The 14,808-nt window shown below is 37.2% G+C and overlaps 1 protein-coding gene across 4 annotated transcripts in view; it reads right to left on the bottom strand.

Annotated features, from left to right (window-relative positions):
- The window catches only part of ERMARD (ER membrane associated RNA degradation), a 38,310-nt gene extending 23,583 nt beyond the window's left edge, over window positions 1-14,727 (bottom strand). For 2 of the 4 annotated variants that reach the window (XM_027854858.1, XM_027854861.1), the window contains exons 1-10: window positions 14,350-14,727; window positions 11,766-11,934; window positions 10,061-10,203; window positions 9,193-9,294; window positions 8,539-8,628; window positions 6,808-6,905; window positions 6,127-6,168; window positions 5,880-6,016; window positions 2,398-2,512; window positions 920-1,022 (exon numbers count right to left, since the gene is read on the bottom strand). In XM_027854858.1, coding sequence (XP_027710659.1) covers window positions 920-1,022; window positions 2,398-2,512; window positions 5,880-6,016; window positions 6,127-6,168; window positions 6,808-6,905; window positions 8,539-8,628; window positions 9,193-9,294; window positions 10,061-10,203; window positions 11,766-11,934; window positions 14,350-14,382 — 1,032 coding nt within the window. In that variant the 5' untranslated portion in view covers window positions 14,383-14,727. The remainder of the gene's footprint in view (window positions 1-919; window positions 1,023-2,397; window positions 2,513-5,879; window positions 6,017-6,126; window positions 6,169-6,807; window positions 6,906-8,538; window positions 8,629-9,192; window positions 9,295-10,060; window positions 10,204-11,765; window positions 11,935-14,349) is intronic. The other 2 variants (XM_027854862.1, XM_027854860.1) reach the window with 2 other exon arrangements.
- Window positions 14,728-14,808: the final 81 nt, after the last annotated feature.

The raw sequence follows: 14,808 nt of genomic DNA on the forward strand, positions 1-14,808 counted from the left end.
GTGGCATTATAAACCAGTAATTAAGCCATGTTTAAATAATACTCTTATGAGGAATTTCAGTTGTGGCGCTTTTAAAACTCTGGATGCAGTAAGATAACATGAGCTTCCCTAGCACATGAAATTTCTGTATTCATTTCCATATCCACATGAAGGACCTGTGATATGATCCACATGGGGGATGCCAGGTGTAAGAAGTCTCTCTACCAGAAGAGAGGCATTAAGTGGTCTGCCCAGGCTCACACACTTAATTAGTGCCAGAGGCAGGATTAAATCCGTCTTCTTAACTCCAAGCCCAGAACTGTGTTCCCTATGCCATGTTGCCTCCCTTATTATTTCACATATCATTAGTTTAAAAGAGTACATATTTGGTGACACCATAGAAAAAAATGATTAAAAGGCCATCATAAAGGTAATAAACATCACACCTGCAAATCACTATAAGAATAAGAAGTAACAAATAAGATAATCAATCAGAAAAATATAACTCAAATTTACAGATCATAAAATTATTTTAGTACTAATGGTTTATACTTATATAGTGCTTTGTACCAACAAAATATCTTACCTATACTGTCTCCTTTGATCTTTACTATGACTGTTAAAAAGGTAGTTCATAGGAGATCAGGGACTGTCATTTTGTTTCTGTATCCTCAACACCTAACAGAGTTCCTGACACATAGTAGGTGCTTAATGAATGTTTATTGACTGATTTATTGCTTACTTATTTTACAGGTTAAAAAAAAAATGCAGGTTCAGCGAATTAAATAATTCAGGCAAATAGCTCATCCTATACTCTGAAAGCAAACAGGTAAAAAAATGAATAAACTCAAAATATTTTTCTATCACTGATCTCAGATAAATGACTAGCTTTCAGGCTATCTCCTAATCATAATAACAGAACAAACAAAAGCATATATACCTCTGCTGTCAAAAGTCTTTTTGGACATTTATTAACTGTGGTGAAGACTTTTCGGAGTCCAGTTTCCAGCTGTGTCAGTAACAGTACTATACAGTCAGCATATCTGTGAAAAAGATCCAAAATTCTTCATAAAGACTGATACAATCAAACTTTACAACATCAAAATAGCAGTCCAGGTATTGCTAACCTGATGTTAAAAGTAAGGTAAAATTAAATGACTTCCTTAAGCTAGAAATAAATCCGAAGCAAAATAAAAATAGAAATCAAACTGTCATTGTATTATTTTTTTAAACAATGCTTCATTGTGTCCCAGGATTCAATGAGGCATCTTTAGTGATACCCAAATGGAAGACTATGTTGTCATGGTAGTCTTATTTGATTTCTCTTTCACAACACTAGACATTCACAAATATTGGCGCTAAAGTGAATCTCAATGGGACTTATATGTTCAAAAATATTTGTGGCAGCTCTTTTTGGGGAGGCAAAGAACTGGAAATTGAAAGGATGTCCAGTAATTGGGGAATGGCTGAACAAGTTATGCTATAGAAACATAATGGAACATTATTGTGCTGTTAGAAATGATGAAGGGAATCGTTTCATAAAAACCTGGGAAGACTTATATAAACCGATACAAAATGAAGTGAGCAGAACCAGATGAACATTGTTCATAGTAACAACAATACTGTAACAATGATCAACTGTGAAACACTTGGCTCGGATCAATATAAAGATACATGACAATTCCAAAGGGCTCATGATGAAAGAACTAATGAACTGAGCACAGACTGAAGTATAACTTTTTAAATTTTCTTTATTTTTCTTGCTTTTTTTTTTTTTGCAACAGAGTAAACATGGAAATATGTTTTGCAAAATTTGACTTGTATAATGGGTATCATATTGCTTGCCTTCTCAACTGGTGAGGAAGAGGCTAGAAGAAAGGTGACAATATGGAACTCAAAATTTTTCAAATGAGTGTTTTTTTTTTAAAAAGCGAATCTCAAGGGCATGAAAAATCAACGTAACACAAACTTTAAACATCATCATTCATACTAAGCCTCCTAACTCCTTTTTGTTATTTTCTCATATTTGCTCTCTTTCCCCTTTTTACAGTCTCCATTAAGGCAGAGGTCTTATCTGATCTCCGTGGTTTTCTGAGCTTCCCAAGGGTCAAATAGAGTGATCTGCTCAAGAAATGCTATCATATTAATTCTATTAAAAATAGAAACAATTTGGAAGGAAGTAGACCATTTAAGTAACAATTACTATAATAAAACTTGAATAGCAGATATTTTTAGATTAGCTACCAAGAGTTTTATTTCTGCTCTTTTCTAATATAGCTAATAGCTTGTTGAGTCATCTAAACTCAACTCTTTCATATATTTATATTCAAACTGCAAACAATCTATGGAAAGTCAAAAATTCTTTTGATTATCCCCCAACTCCAAATCCTAAGTTTGACAATTTAATTCTTCACTTACCTGTGTGATCTGAATTTCATTACCATAGCTTCCCAAAATGGGATCATGATTTTCAACACAAAAGTAGATTTCTTTATCAGTTCTTCAACTACTGACAGTACTTCATCATTAACATCTGCACACAGAAATAATCTTTGCATCAGTCAATTTTTAAAAATCAGTAATACTAACCAACACCAAAGAAATTTAAACAATTCCACAATGTACTGTAGAACTGGCTTCTTTATGTTTATGAACCAAAAACTATGGTACTTGATAAAATCACCAGTTACACTGTTCATTTCCGTATCTACAGTTCTACAAGACTTTATTGACTAGCCCTCAAACTCTCATCCTCTACAGACTTGTTCTTTTCCCAAAGCGTCCAACATATATTTGTAATTTATCTACATTCAATATATACATGATTTTTCATGATTCTCCTGCATTACTCATATTTCTTGTCCCAATTTTTCTTCTACTTCTCTAATTTGCTTTTTAAAATCCTTTTTAAGCTCTTCCAGGAATTCTTTTGGGACCTGAGACCAAATTATAGTTTTCTTTGAGGCTTCACATGTAGCCATTTTGACATTATTGTCCTCTTATAAGTTTATGCCTTGATCCTCCCTATCACCATAGTAACTTTCTATACTCAAACTCTTCTTTTTTGTTTTTTGCTCACTTTTTTTCTGCCTTTTTTTTTGGTGACTTGATGTTTTCATGTGAGAGTTGTGCTCTGTTCCTGCACTGTTCCAAACTTCTTGTGTTGTGGCTCTGGGTCTTCCTGCTGGCTTAAACTGGGCTTTAGGGCTTAGCTTCTTGCTTTCTCTGGAGAACAGGCTTCCCTTCGGGCTTGTACTGGGGCAGTGGGGCCTCCCTGTTGGCCTTTCTGGGGCGCTGGATTTAGCTGCTGGCCTGCTCCAGGGATAGGGCTTTGCTGCTGGGTTGCTGTGGTAACTGAGTCTTTCTGGTGGCTGGCCTGGGAGGAGACATCTTATTGCTGGTCTGCCCCCAGGAACAGGGTCCTGCTGCTGGGTTGCTATGGAAACAGGACCTCTTGGCTAACAAGCCCTGGAGGAGTAATTTTGTTGCTGATGTGCCTGGAGGGGTGGGGCTCTGCTGCTGGGTTGGTATGGAAACAAAGTCTCTCTGCTGGCTGTGGCTGCTGTTTGCTGTGGCTGCTGCTGCTGCTGCTTCTGTTATTCTTGGACCTCACTCCCCTCCCACCTCAGTAAGGCTGACCTTTCCTGCTGGCTAGTAAGCTATTTTCCTGCTCCTACACCAATTCTGAGGCAGTTTTCTACTTGTTTTGGGGGGAATTTGGGAGAGCTTCTGAAGGTTCTTTCCTCACACCACCACCTTGGCGCTGGAAGTTACTAGTGTAGCCTTGTACTACATTCATACGAGGCACAGTGCCTAGAATGATGAGATGAGAGTCTCACTAAGCTCTACCGTGGTCAGACCACATTGGGAGTTTTTTATTCGGTTCTGGACATCACATTTTATGAAGAACATTGATAAGCTGAAGAGGATACAGAGGAAGGCAATTAGCTTGGTGTGGGTCCTCAAGACCATGCAATACAATTCCATGACAGACAAGAGATACCAGCCAGGTATGAATCATCAGGCCTTTGAGTGAATTCAGTTCATGAGTTAATATTTCAATAAATACCATATCTGTTGCGTTTCAACCCTTTCTGACATATCATGAGATTGGATGGATTGAATCCATCACTTCTCCTGATACATATAGGCCCTAAAGGAGAACATATGATTACAAAAACTGGGCCTTGCTATTTTTGATTCTTTTGCTTCTCCTCACTGACTCTGTACATTTGATAGGTCTTCTTGTCCAGGTCAGCTAGTTCAATCCTATAAGGCTAGATATTAGATAAATATCTGGTTTCTATCTAACAGATTTGGTTTGGTAAAGCTATAGTTATTTTTTCAGACACCAACCTTTCTAGAGTCCATTTCCTCACCCTTATTTCTGGGGTACTAAACCCCTTAACCTTGTCGGGTACCCTTTTTATATACATTTCTCTTCTCCCAAATTCTTCCAGATGAACTCATCACTCTCTGGCCATGAATCATCTGTGCCTTAGTAGCTCTTGGATAAGAAAATTCTTCATCACTCAGGCCTTCCTAATTTTTCTTCCTCCAGAATTCAGGCAGCAAGAAATTTGCAGTGATACTTCCCATACTTTTCTTGAGGATTTTTAGGCTTCAGTCTTGAAAACTGTCTCTAATTTTTTAACTGTTTCTCTTGGTTGGTCTAGAGCGATAGCTTTTTAAATCAGTTGTCATTATTTTTAAAGGTGACTTTGTTATCATACATCACAAGACTAGCATCTGAGTCCTCTCCTTTCCAGAAATCCTGTGACTGCAGACCTCAGACTCTAGGGCACCTTGGTCCCTTTCCCTGAGCTTGTCTCTCCATTGGCATGGAGGCCCCTTCCAGACAGCTCTTTTGCTGCTGCTACTGCTAGTGTTCCTCCTCTGGCTCCCAGTTCACTCCCAAAAACTTCTGTTGGTCCTTTTTCTTGTTTCAATTTCCTCTGGGTCTTTGGTAGTTAAGTTGGATTTAGTGACTTAAAGGGGAGCATATTCAAACTTCAAGTTTATTAAGTACTTGTTGATTAATTAAAATACCTGGGATATAGAATACATAATAAGAACTTACTAATAGGACTAAACCCTGATAATAAAGACACATTTAGCCTACTGTCCCATTCCATCACTCCATATATGTTCTCTTTCTTTTTAAGTAGTGGTGGTGGTAGTTGTAGTGGTAGTAGTAGTAGTAGTACTAGCAGCAGCAGCAGGTAACATTCATATAGCACATACTATGTGCCAGGCACTGGGCTAAGGACCTTGTAAATATTATCTCATTTGATCTTCACAACAACCCTGCGAGGTAGGTGCTACTATTATTCCAATTTTACAACTGAGGAAAATGAGGTATACAGAGGTTAAGTGACTTGCCCAGGGTCACACAGCTAGTAAGTAGAGCAAGACTGGGACTCAGGTCTTCCTGAATCCAGGCCCAGTGCCCTATCCACTGTATCGCCTAGCTGCCAATACTCCTAAGTGATAACTTCCTTGCCTCCTCCAATACCACAGAAAAAGATTCTGCTTTAGTCTTACACTTATACCATCTGGCTTGTTAAACAGTGGCCCTTTGGGTCCTTAAAATATAATTTTCCTTCACTTAGGAAAATCAGAGACCAGTTTCTCATAGGACCAGCGCCAAAAAGGTATATCAAACTCCTAGATACTGACCAGGAGCCCTTCTGACTACCAGGCCCCTCCAACACACAAGTTATAAACATAAGAATATAAAAGCTCAAGAATACATTTTACATCAAGTTACTGCATCCTGCAGTTCATTCCCAACAGTAAAAAAATTCACATCACAATTCTACTTTTTGAATTTATAGCCTAGTTACATATGTGTTTTACAAAGGGAATTCAAATGAGAAAATATGAAATACAGTACTTGCCAGGAAAAATGATCAATTCCTTTAAGTGTGCAAAAGTTAGGAAAGGCCGATGTACGAATGTAAAATTAGTTTGCTGAAGATAACTTTTTAATAGTTGTCCCAATCCTGCTGTCAACAATACTAGCATCGAGCAATATCTAAGGGAAAGTACCATAGAGATATATAAGGAAAAGTATATGAATATATATTTTTACAACTTATGGAGCTAAAAAAATAAACATTTATAGAAAGAAAAGGTGCTACGCACCTGCAAATTATGAGATACTCTGAATCAGATGCAAACACAGGGCTGGGAATGAAAAAGTAGCAGTGACAGAACAAAAACCAGCAAGCTGTCATCTCTACTCAAGACAATAAACTGCATGGGGACAGGAACTGTGTTTTATTGCAATTCTCAGAAATTAGAACAGTAACCTTCATACACTTAAGAAATATTTATTGTTAAACAGGTGAAACACTGACTGAGAACCTCTCAGAATATTCCTCTCACCCAAGGTCCTGTGTATTCTTTTACTGACAACCTAGTCTTTGTATTAATACCAGGCTGCGCACCAGTCCAGCCCATGAGAACCATCTAGTTACAACATTAATACTTTCTCCTATTTTCAAAATCCTATCCCCAAAAGCCTAGGCCTGAGTGCTGTGATTTTCAGGCTGTCACTTTATATGTCATTTATAACATTTAGCATCTTGTCTAGTACTAAACATCCTAAGATGAACACTCCTCTCACTAAATAGAATACACCTTTTGAAATAAATATTTGAATGAAACCTTTCAAAGTAGACCTAGTTCTATAATTTGAGAACCTGCTCCCTAGGTCCACCTGTATCTTATTCCTCAAAATATTTCTTTTTTTGTTGTGTGAACATGAATGGAACAATAGTCATACCTAAGCCTAAAGAGAAGGATATTTTATCAACAACTTACTTTGGAGGAATTTCCTGAGGAGATACAAATCCATGCCACAAAATATTACGCAGATTAAGTCCACATGGAGAACCAATGAATACTCTGACTATATCCATCTAATTAAGATAATGAAAGCAAATTATTGAGTCAATCAATATAACTCTGAGTTTATATTTACATTCTACTACTGAATTCAGAATTTTTTAGCTTAACTGTTTCAGCTGATTTAGGATGAGGTAAATTTGTTTAGCGCTAATAATAACTTATACTAAAACTTCAAAAGATATTATGCTGCACAGTATACAGAAATTTAGTTAATTTGTGCTCATTTGTTAGAATGGAAAGTGCCATGGGCTAAAAGTCAGGAAACCTGGTTTCTATTTCAGAGGCCCACCCTGATTTGCTGTATGAAATTAAGGAAGTCACTTATGTTTAAGTTTCTATGCTTAAGTTTCTCTTTCGGTCAAATGAAAATAACAACATCTTCCCAATAGCCTACCTGACAGGACTGTTAATGGCCCACCCAAAAGATCAGACACATCTTGATTTTAACAAGACATTTATTGTTAGTGTCAATATTATCAACTTACATTTTATAGCTTTCAAAACACTTTCACATTTAATCTGCACAAAATCCCTATGAAGAAGGCAGAGTAGGTATTGTTATTCCAAATTAACAGGGAATTTGTGACTGAGAAGTGTGACTTTCCAAAGTCCACACCTAGTAGTAATTGGTTTAGAAATGGATTAGAAATGGAAACTCCTGACTTTTGACTCCTGTACCCAATTTTCTTTCCAATACACCACGCTGATTCATTTGACATATAAGATTAAATGTAGGCTATGCTTACAGAATTTAACCAAAAAAATCATATCTTCTACACATGACAAAATGAATTCCTAACTAGTTTACAAACTATATCCAAAAAATACTGAAGAGCTGATATCAATCTGAAGTAGACACTGTTGTAATATGCCACAAGGCTCTATATCTAGTCTCTTGCTATTCAAAATTTCTATCAGTAACTTTGATAAATCCAAATTTTAATATCACACAAGGTCAGGAAAAATAGTTAATACACTGGATGACAAAAATGGAATTCAAAAAGATTTCTAAAAACTAAAATGATAAGGACAACAGTGACAAGAAATTGGATAAAAATAAATGTAAGGTCCTTTAAGAAAGACATTGACAATTTACATACAGAAGGAGGAAGTTAAGATAGCAAAGGGTCTTGAAACCGTGTTACATGTGGAATAATAGAAGGAACAACAGATGCTGGCCTAGATAAGAGGGTATTTGGGGAATCATGACGTATCTTCCTCAAATATTTGAAGATTATCATACAGAAAAAGGATTAGAATTATTCTGTACAATTCCAAAGGCTAAAACTAGAATGAATGATTACTAGTTATAGAGAAGTGGATTTTAGTTCAATATAAGGAAGGATTTTATAAAAATTAGAGCTGTCCCACCACAGAATTGATTGCTTTATGAAGTAGTAAGTTCTTCATCACTAAAAATGTTGAAGCAGAAGTCTGGCAACCTTCTATAAGAATATTGTAGAAATAATTTCTTTACCGGGTATAAGGCTGCACTAGGTGTCCTCTACAATCCCTTTTAATTCCTAAAATCTACATGTAACAAATTAGTTTTTGCTTTTTCTGAACCATCATCAACTTGAAATCAGTGAAAGGATGAAAAATACTACTGAGGTATTTCTCTTTGCAAACTACAAAGAAACTTACCACAGATTGTCCAAACACTTCAGCAAGCTCCTTAGATACAAGCAAGTCTCTTAAAAGAAATGGACATTCCTTTCCAATCAATAAAAACACCTACAATTCAAATAAAAGATGTTTTTTTATAGAAAAAAACATTACTTCTAGCTAATCAAACCTAAAAAGAAAACAACAAACACAAAGCAAGGTGTGTACAACGGATAAGAGGAAAAAGTCATTAGAGAACATGTTAACATAACAGGAAGTAACAATTATCTGAATCAAATGATTCACATATATCTTTTATATGATTCTGTCTTGAAGATGGTCACTTATAGGGACAGCTAGGTGGTGCAGTGGATAGAGCACCAGCCCTGAAGTCAGGAGGACCTGAGTTCAAATCCGGCCTCGGACCAAACACTTGACACTTACTAGCTGTGTGACCATGGGCAAGTCACTTAACCCCAATTGCCTAAAAGAAAAAAAAAATGTAAAAAAAAAAAAAGATGGGTCACTTACAGAGAAACAATTACATTGAGCAATCTGAAAACAATTATTCTAGTTCCTGAGCTACTATGTAGACAAATAAAATACCAACTTGGCAGCGCAAATGGGTAATGCTTTTTTCTGTTCCTGTTCAAGCAATTTTTAAACCACACATTAATAATTCTAAGAACTTACGTCACCCAAAGCTCGTTCCAGACATGAGGTTAGTTTCATTAAGTTAAGAGGAATAGCTGCAGGTTGCAGACTCTTCAGAGCAACAAATATTTCAGGAAATAGCTATTATAAGACAATAAATAATAGATGTTAATCCAAAAAAAACCCCAACATTTTTCAAAACAACTATAAATACTATCCCTTAAATTCAACCTTACACATGTTTCAATGGCAACTTTCCATAACTTTTAAACAACTTTCCATGACTTAAACAAATAGGTTATCTCAAACAACACTAGGGGAAAGGAAAGGAAAGAAGTATTTATATAGCACTTTAAAGTTTCAAAGCTTTACAAAAATCATCTCATTTTTTATCCTCACAACAACCATGGGAAGTAGGTGCTATTATTAACCTCATTTTCAGGTGAGGAAACTGAGGCAAACAGAGATTAAGCGACTTACCCAAGCCCAGTTCAATCAAGGAGAAGGATCTTCAAATTAGCTACTAAGTGTTTGAGGCCAAATTTGAACCCAGGTCTTCCTGATTCCAGACCCAACACTTTTATCAACTAGGCAACCAGTTGCCTCTGCTAAGTATTATAGAAAAATCAAGAGCTAAAGTCCAAGTGCTAAGGCATTCTTTTGAATTTTGTTTCTTTCTACTTAGTTAACACTAAAAATTAATTGCAAAATTAATAAAAGTGGTACAAACGGGTATGAATGACATTTTACATAATCAGCTTTTAAGATAAATATAAGTATAGATAGATAAGATAGATATACACACATATATATGCAGGCAGCTTACTTTAACATAAACTATCAACTGTTTAAAATTTAAAAAGATTTTTAAAACTATGCAATTTCTACATATTACACAAAGTTATACCTCTGGAAAATTTGTCCACTGGAACCAAAAAGCATATCGAACTTCAAACTGTGCCTTAGTCAGGGAATACATATGAGTGTGAACAGCTTCACATACAGGACCCAAGAGGCTCACACTCTTTAAGTAATCCACATTTTGTCTTTCTAGGATAAAGAAATGTTTTTTAGCACAGCAGAGATACATGTTACATAGTTTCTCCAAATTATCAAGGAAAAAGGTTAAGAGTAGAATACAGTGTCAAAGTTGGAAGGAATCTTAAAGATCATCCAGCATTTTTATTTTCAGAAAAGGAGTCCGAGACCCAGAGAATTTAAGAATTTGCCCAAAGTCAGACATTCAGTAAATAGCAGAGCTTGGTTTAGGATGAGAGTCATCTGCTTCCTTTGCCCAGTCTCTACGTACTGCACCATACCGCTACTTCTCCCATTTTGATTCCACCTGTTCAGTCAAGGAGAATGACCTTCAGATTAACAAGGGCAGACCAAAAATAGGTAAGCGGGAACTGAAATGTACAATAAGCCCGAGAGATAACACCTAACTGCTATAAATCAGTTCTAGTCTGTTGACCAAAATGAATTATATGTCAGTGTACTGAAACAACTTAAGGTATGATTACAACCACTATTTCTCTTTGATTCCTCAGAACTTAACACAGTGCCTGGTACATAGCAAGCACAAGAACTCTACCTCATATTTTACAGAAAAAATTCAGGTCATTCACCTGAACTCCTTCTTCTCCCTTCTTCCTCATCTATTACTCAGATGTCTTCTGCCATACCCTCCTCCTTCACATGATGAAGTGGCCTTAACTCTTACCAAGGCTAATCCCTCTACCTGTTCAAGTGATCCCACTCCATTTTATTTCCTCCAACAGATTGTCCCCTCTGTCATCCCTACTCTTTCACTTATTTTTAATCTCTTCCTGTCTATGGGCACCTTCCCTATAGCCACGTCTCCCCCATCCTTAAAAAACCCTCATTTGATCCTTCCATCACTCCTAACTATGTCATATGTGTCTCCTGCCCCTTGTAGCTAAACTCCTTGAAAAGCCATCTACAATAGGTACTTCCACTTTCTCTCCTCTCACTTTCTTCTTAATTCCTTAAGTTCAGGCTTCCAACCTTATCATTCTACAGAAACTGCTCTTTCTAAAGTTAATAATGACCTCTTAGTTGCCAAATCCAATGTTCTATTCTCAACGTTCATCCTTCTTGACCTCTTTGCATCCTTGGACACTGCTGATCACTCTCTCCTCCCTGATGATCTCTTCTTTCTAGGTCTTAGGGACACCATTCTCTCCTTGTTCTCCTCCTACCTATCTTACCCTTCCTTCTCTGTCTCTTTTGCTGGATCATCTTCTAGACCATGACCTTTTTATTGTAGATGTCCCTCGGGGTTCTGTCCTGGGCCCTCTTCTCTTCTCCCTCTATATTACTTTGTTCAGTGATTTAATGATCATCTCTATGCTGATGATTCTCAAATCTACTTAGCTTGCCCCAAACCCTCTGTTGATCTCTTATCTTGCATCTCCAACTGCCTTTCAGGCATCTTGAACTGGATGTCCAGTAGACATTTTAAATTTGATGTCCAAAACAGAACTCATTATCCATCCCCCCAAACTCTCTCTCTCTGCTGTGTTCCCTATTACATATGTAAAAAGCAACACCATCCTCCTAATGAAGGCAGAGACACAATGCATACGAACCTGAATCTGTATAGCACATACATTCAGCAATTGTTTTCCAGCACACTTCACCATGCTGAGATACAATGCTGTGGATATCATGGCTTTCTTTGACTTCAAACCCAAGTCTGCAAACCATATCATATACTGGGGGAGACAGGCATGTAGTGATGGAGTCAGTTGTTAACATCTGGAATATAGGATACAATGGACTCTTGTTAACAGGAAGACAAAAAGAAAATAAATATAAAGTGATACAGTAATTAAAATATGTTGGCTTTAAAAAGACTAAAAAGGGAATATCTATTAAATGCTTTAAAAATTTAGATAAAATATAATTAAAATATTTCTAAAGATATTTTACCTAAGGTCTTAAAGTATTTTTATGGACCATAACAGAGCATTTCTCTCAATGCATCTTCTAAAAATGTCATTTCTTTTAAATAAAGCACAGTGAATTGTACAAGTGCTTAAAAATGTTGAACTGAATTCAGTATTCTTGAACTTCCATTTCCTCATCTATCTCCTGCACCTGCTTACAAGTTTTATTCTGAGCATTAGACATGGGACTCCATTTTAACATATTTTACTGGATGATTTTAAATGGTACTGATGAACCAAAAGAAGCAATAATAATAATTCACATTTATATGCACTTTATAAAACACTTTCCTAATAACAACCCTATGAGTAGGTAATGAAAATATTACCTACAGTTTTACACATAACTAAACAAAAGCTCAGAGATATTAAGTAACAGAAGTGGTACAACCGAGAATGAAATGACACTTTATATAATTAGTTCTTAAGACAAATATACATATATATAAATATACACACACATAGTTGGCAGCTTACTTTAACATAAACCATCATCTTTTTAAGATTAAAAGGGATTTTAAAGAACTATGTAAAGTGGTCACACAACCAGCCAATGTCATTCATTCATTCATTCAAGTGTTGAGTGCCAGGACACAAAAAATAGTCTTCTTGCAACACACCCTGAGTACTTTCCACTGCACCAAATGGGATTCTCTTCTCTGTAGGAAATATACAAAGTTTTCCTGTTTCCATTCCCAGACAATATCTTGCTTCTTCCTCCCAGATAAAAATCAATCTTCATTAAAACCAATAATCAATATTTCTAGGAAACAAGATGTGCTTCATCCTAGGGTTATTTGTACTTTAAAAAGGATCTCCTGGCAGAAAAGTCTTCAAGACTCACAGAATTAAACTGAAATAGCAGGTAGTAAGGTTGATGTTTAGGGGCAGAGAAGCATCAATTCAACTTATTAAGCACCTAAGGCATTGTGCTACTGCTGAGGATTCAGACAAAAAAGGGAACAATTCCTGATCCTTGCCTAATAGGGCAGACTCTGGGAATGGTAGACTTTGTAGTTGCTTTCCTGAGGAGTGAACTTCCAACACAGCCCTCCTGCTTGGGAAAGGAAGGAGGTACCCGAGGATCTGCCCCAAGCCTTTCCTATCTGTACATTTCAAAAAATAGGAGCTAAAACAGGAAACAAACTGAGGACGGCTGCCCTAACCCTCTCCCCTCCCCTCCTCCAACCCTTGGGACTTGCAGAGTACATTCCCAAAGTTAAGAAGCATTTATTAAAAAGAAAGGAGAAAAAAAGTCTGTGCCCTCAAGGAGCTCATGGTCTCATAGAAGAGGCGACATGCAAACAATTATGTACAAACAAGATATGTGCAGCATAAATTGGTGGTAACCTCAGGGGGAAGACGCTAGCAGTAAATATTTACCCCAGTGTGGTATACATAGATCACCTGCCTCGCCACCCCTAAATCCATAACATACGCACAATTGTAAAAATTTGCCGAAAATTTGTGAAAATTGTAACCGTGTGTGTAGATAATGTGTGTATATACACTAGTATATGCATACACGTATATATGTATGTGTGTGTTAATCTTACAAAGGGCAGTAAATTTTAGAAAATATATATATAACATACATGTATGTATGTATTTTAAAATTTGCTGCCTCTTGTAAGGTTAACACACATATATAATTGATACATATTACATAATATATATTTATATATACTGGTTACGTATAATATACACATGCATACACATGTGATGTATATATATAATACACATCTACACACGTGTGTATACTCACATATGCACACATAACATATTTATTTTAAACCTGTCTCCTCCACTACCATGAAAAATCCTAGCACAACGTCTGGCACATAATAAGCCCCTGATAAATGCTCTCTGGCTTCCTGCTTTAGGTTCCCAAGCAGGCCTAAACAAATCTCTTGGAGGGAAGAAACTCCACCATCTATTAGCTACTGTAGCCCCGACTTCAATTCAATCCAATACTGATTTAAAACCCTCCTGTATTAAAAGCTGCCCAGTTCCCTATAGGATGTCTCAAGAGTAAGGGGTTCGTGAAGGCGGTAAAAACCGCCGAGCTTTGACTGGTCTCTCAATTTACTGATCCCTCCTCTAGACTCCGAACCACTGCCTCTTAACTTGGGATCCACAAACGCTCCAAAGGGTCCGTGGGAGATTTCAGGGGATCCGAGAACAAAGTTGGAAAAAAAGTAATTACATCTTTATTTTCACTGACCTCTAACTGAAATCTAGCATTGCCTTCCATCATGCATTTTAAAACAACGTTATTTTGAAAAGGGTTTCACAGGCTTCACCAGGAGTCAGAGGGGTCCATGGCCCCAAAAAAGATGAGGAGCCCGTGCGGTGAATGCAGACTGGCCGACGCAAACACATGCTCCTCGGCTGATCAGATGGAGTTGCGGGGGTAGCGATCCTAGAAGGTGCCAAATTTGCTACGGCCAGGATTTCGAGGTGGTTTCTCAGAACCCGGCTGACCACGCCACTGGACAGAGGAGACCAACTACACCCAGCAGCGCTGTCCCCACGGGGCCTCTCGCGAGATCAGCCTATCGCGCAGCCCAGGGACGTCTCCTTCTTCCTCTTCTTTCCTCCAGCTCTTCCGGCTTCCGGCACGAATCCAGGCTGGCTGGCTGGCGCGATGGCGTCACTTCCGCACTATCGCCTTCCGGCGCCT

This window comes from Vombatus ursinus, unplaced genomic scaffold, assembly GCF_900497805.2.
Source record: "Vombatus ursinus unplaced genomic scaffold, bare-nosed wombat genome assembly UNPS02010639.1, whole genome shotgun sequence".
NCBI lineage: Eukaryota > Metazoa > Chordata > Mammalia > Diprotodontia > Vombatidae > Vombatus > Vombatus ursinus.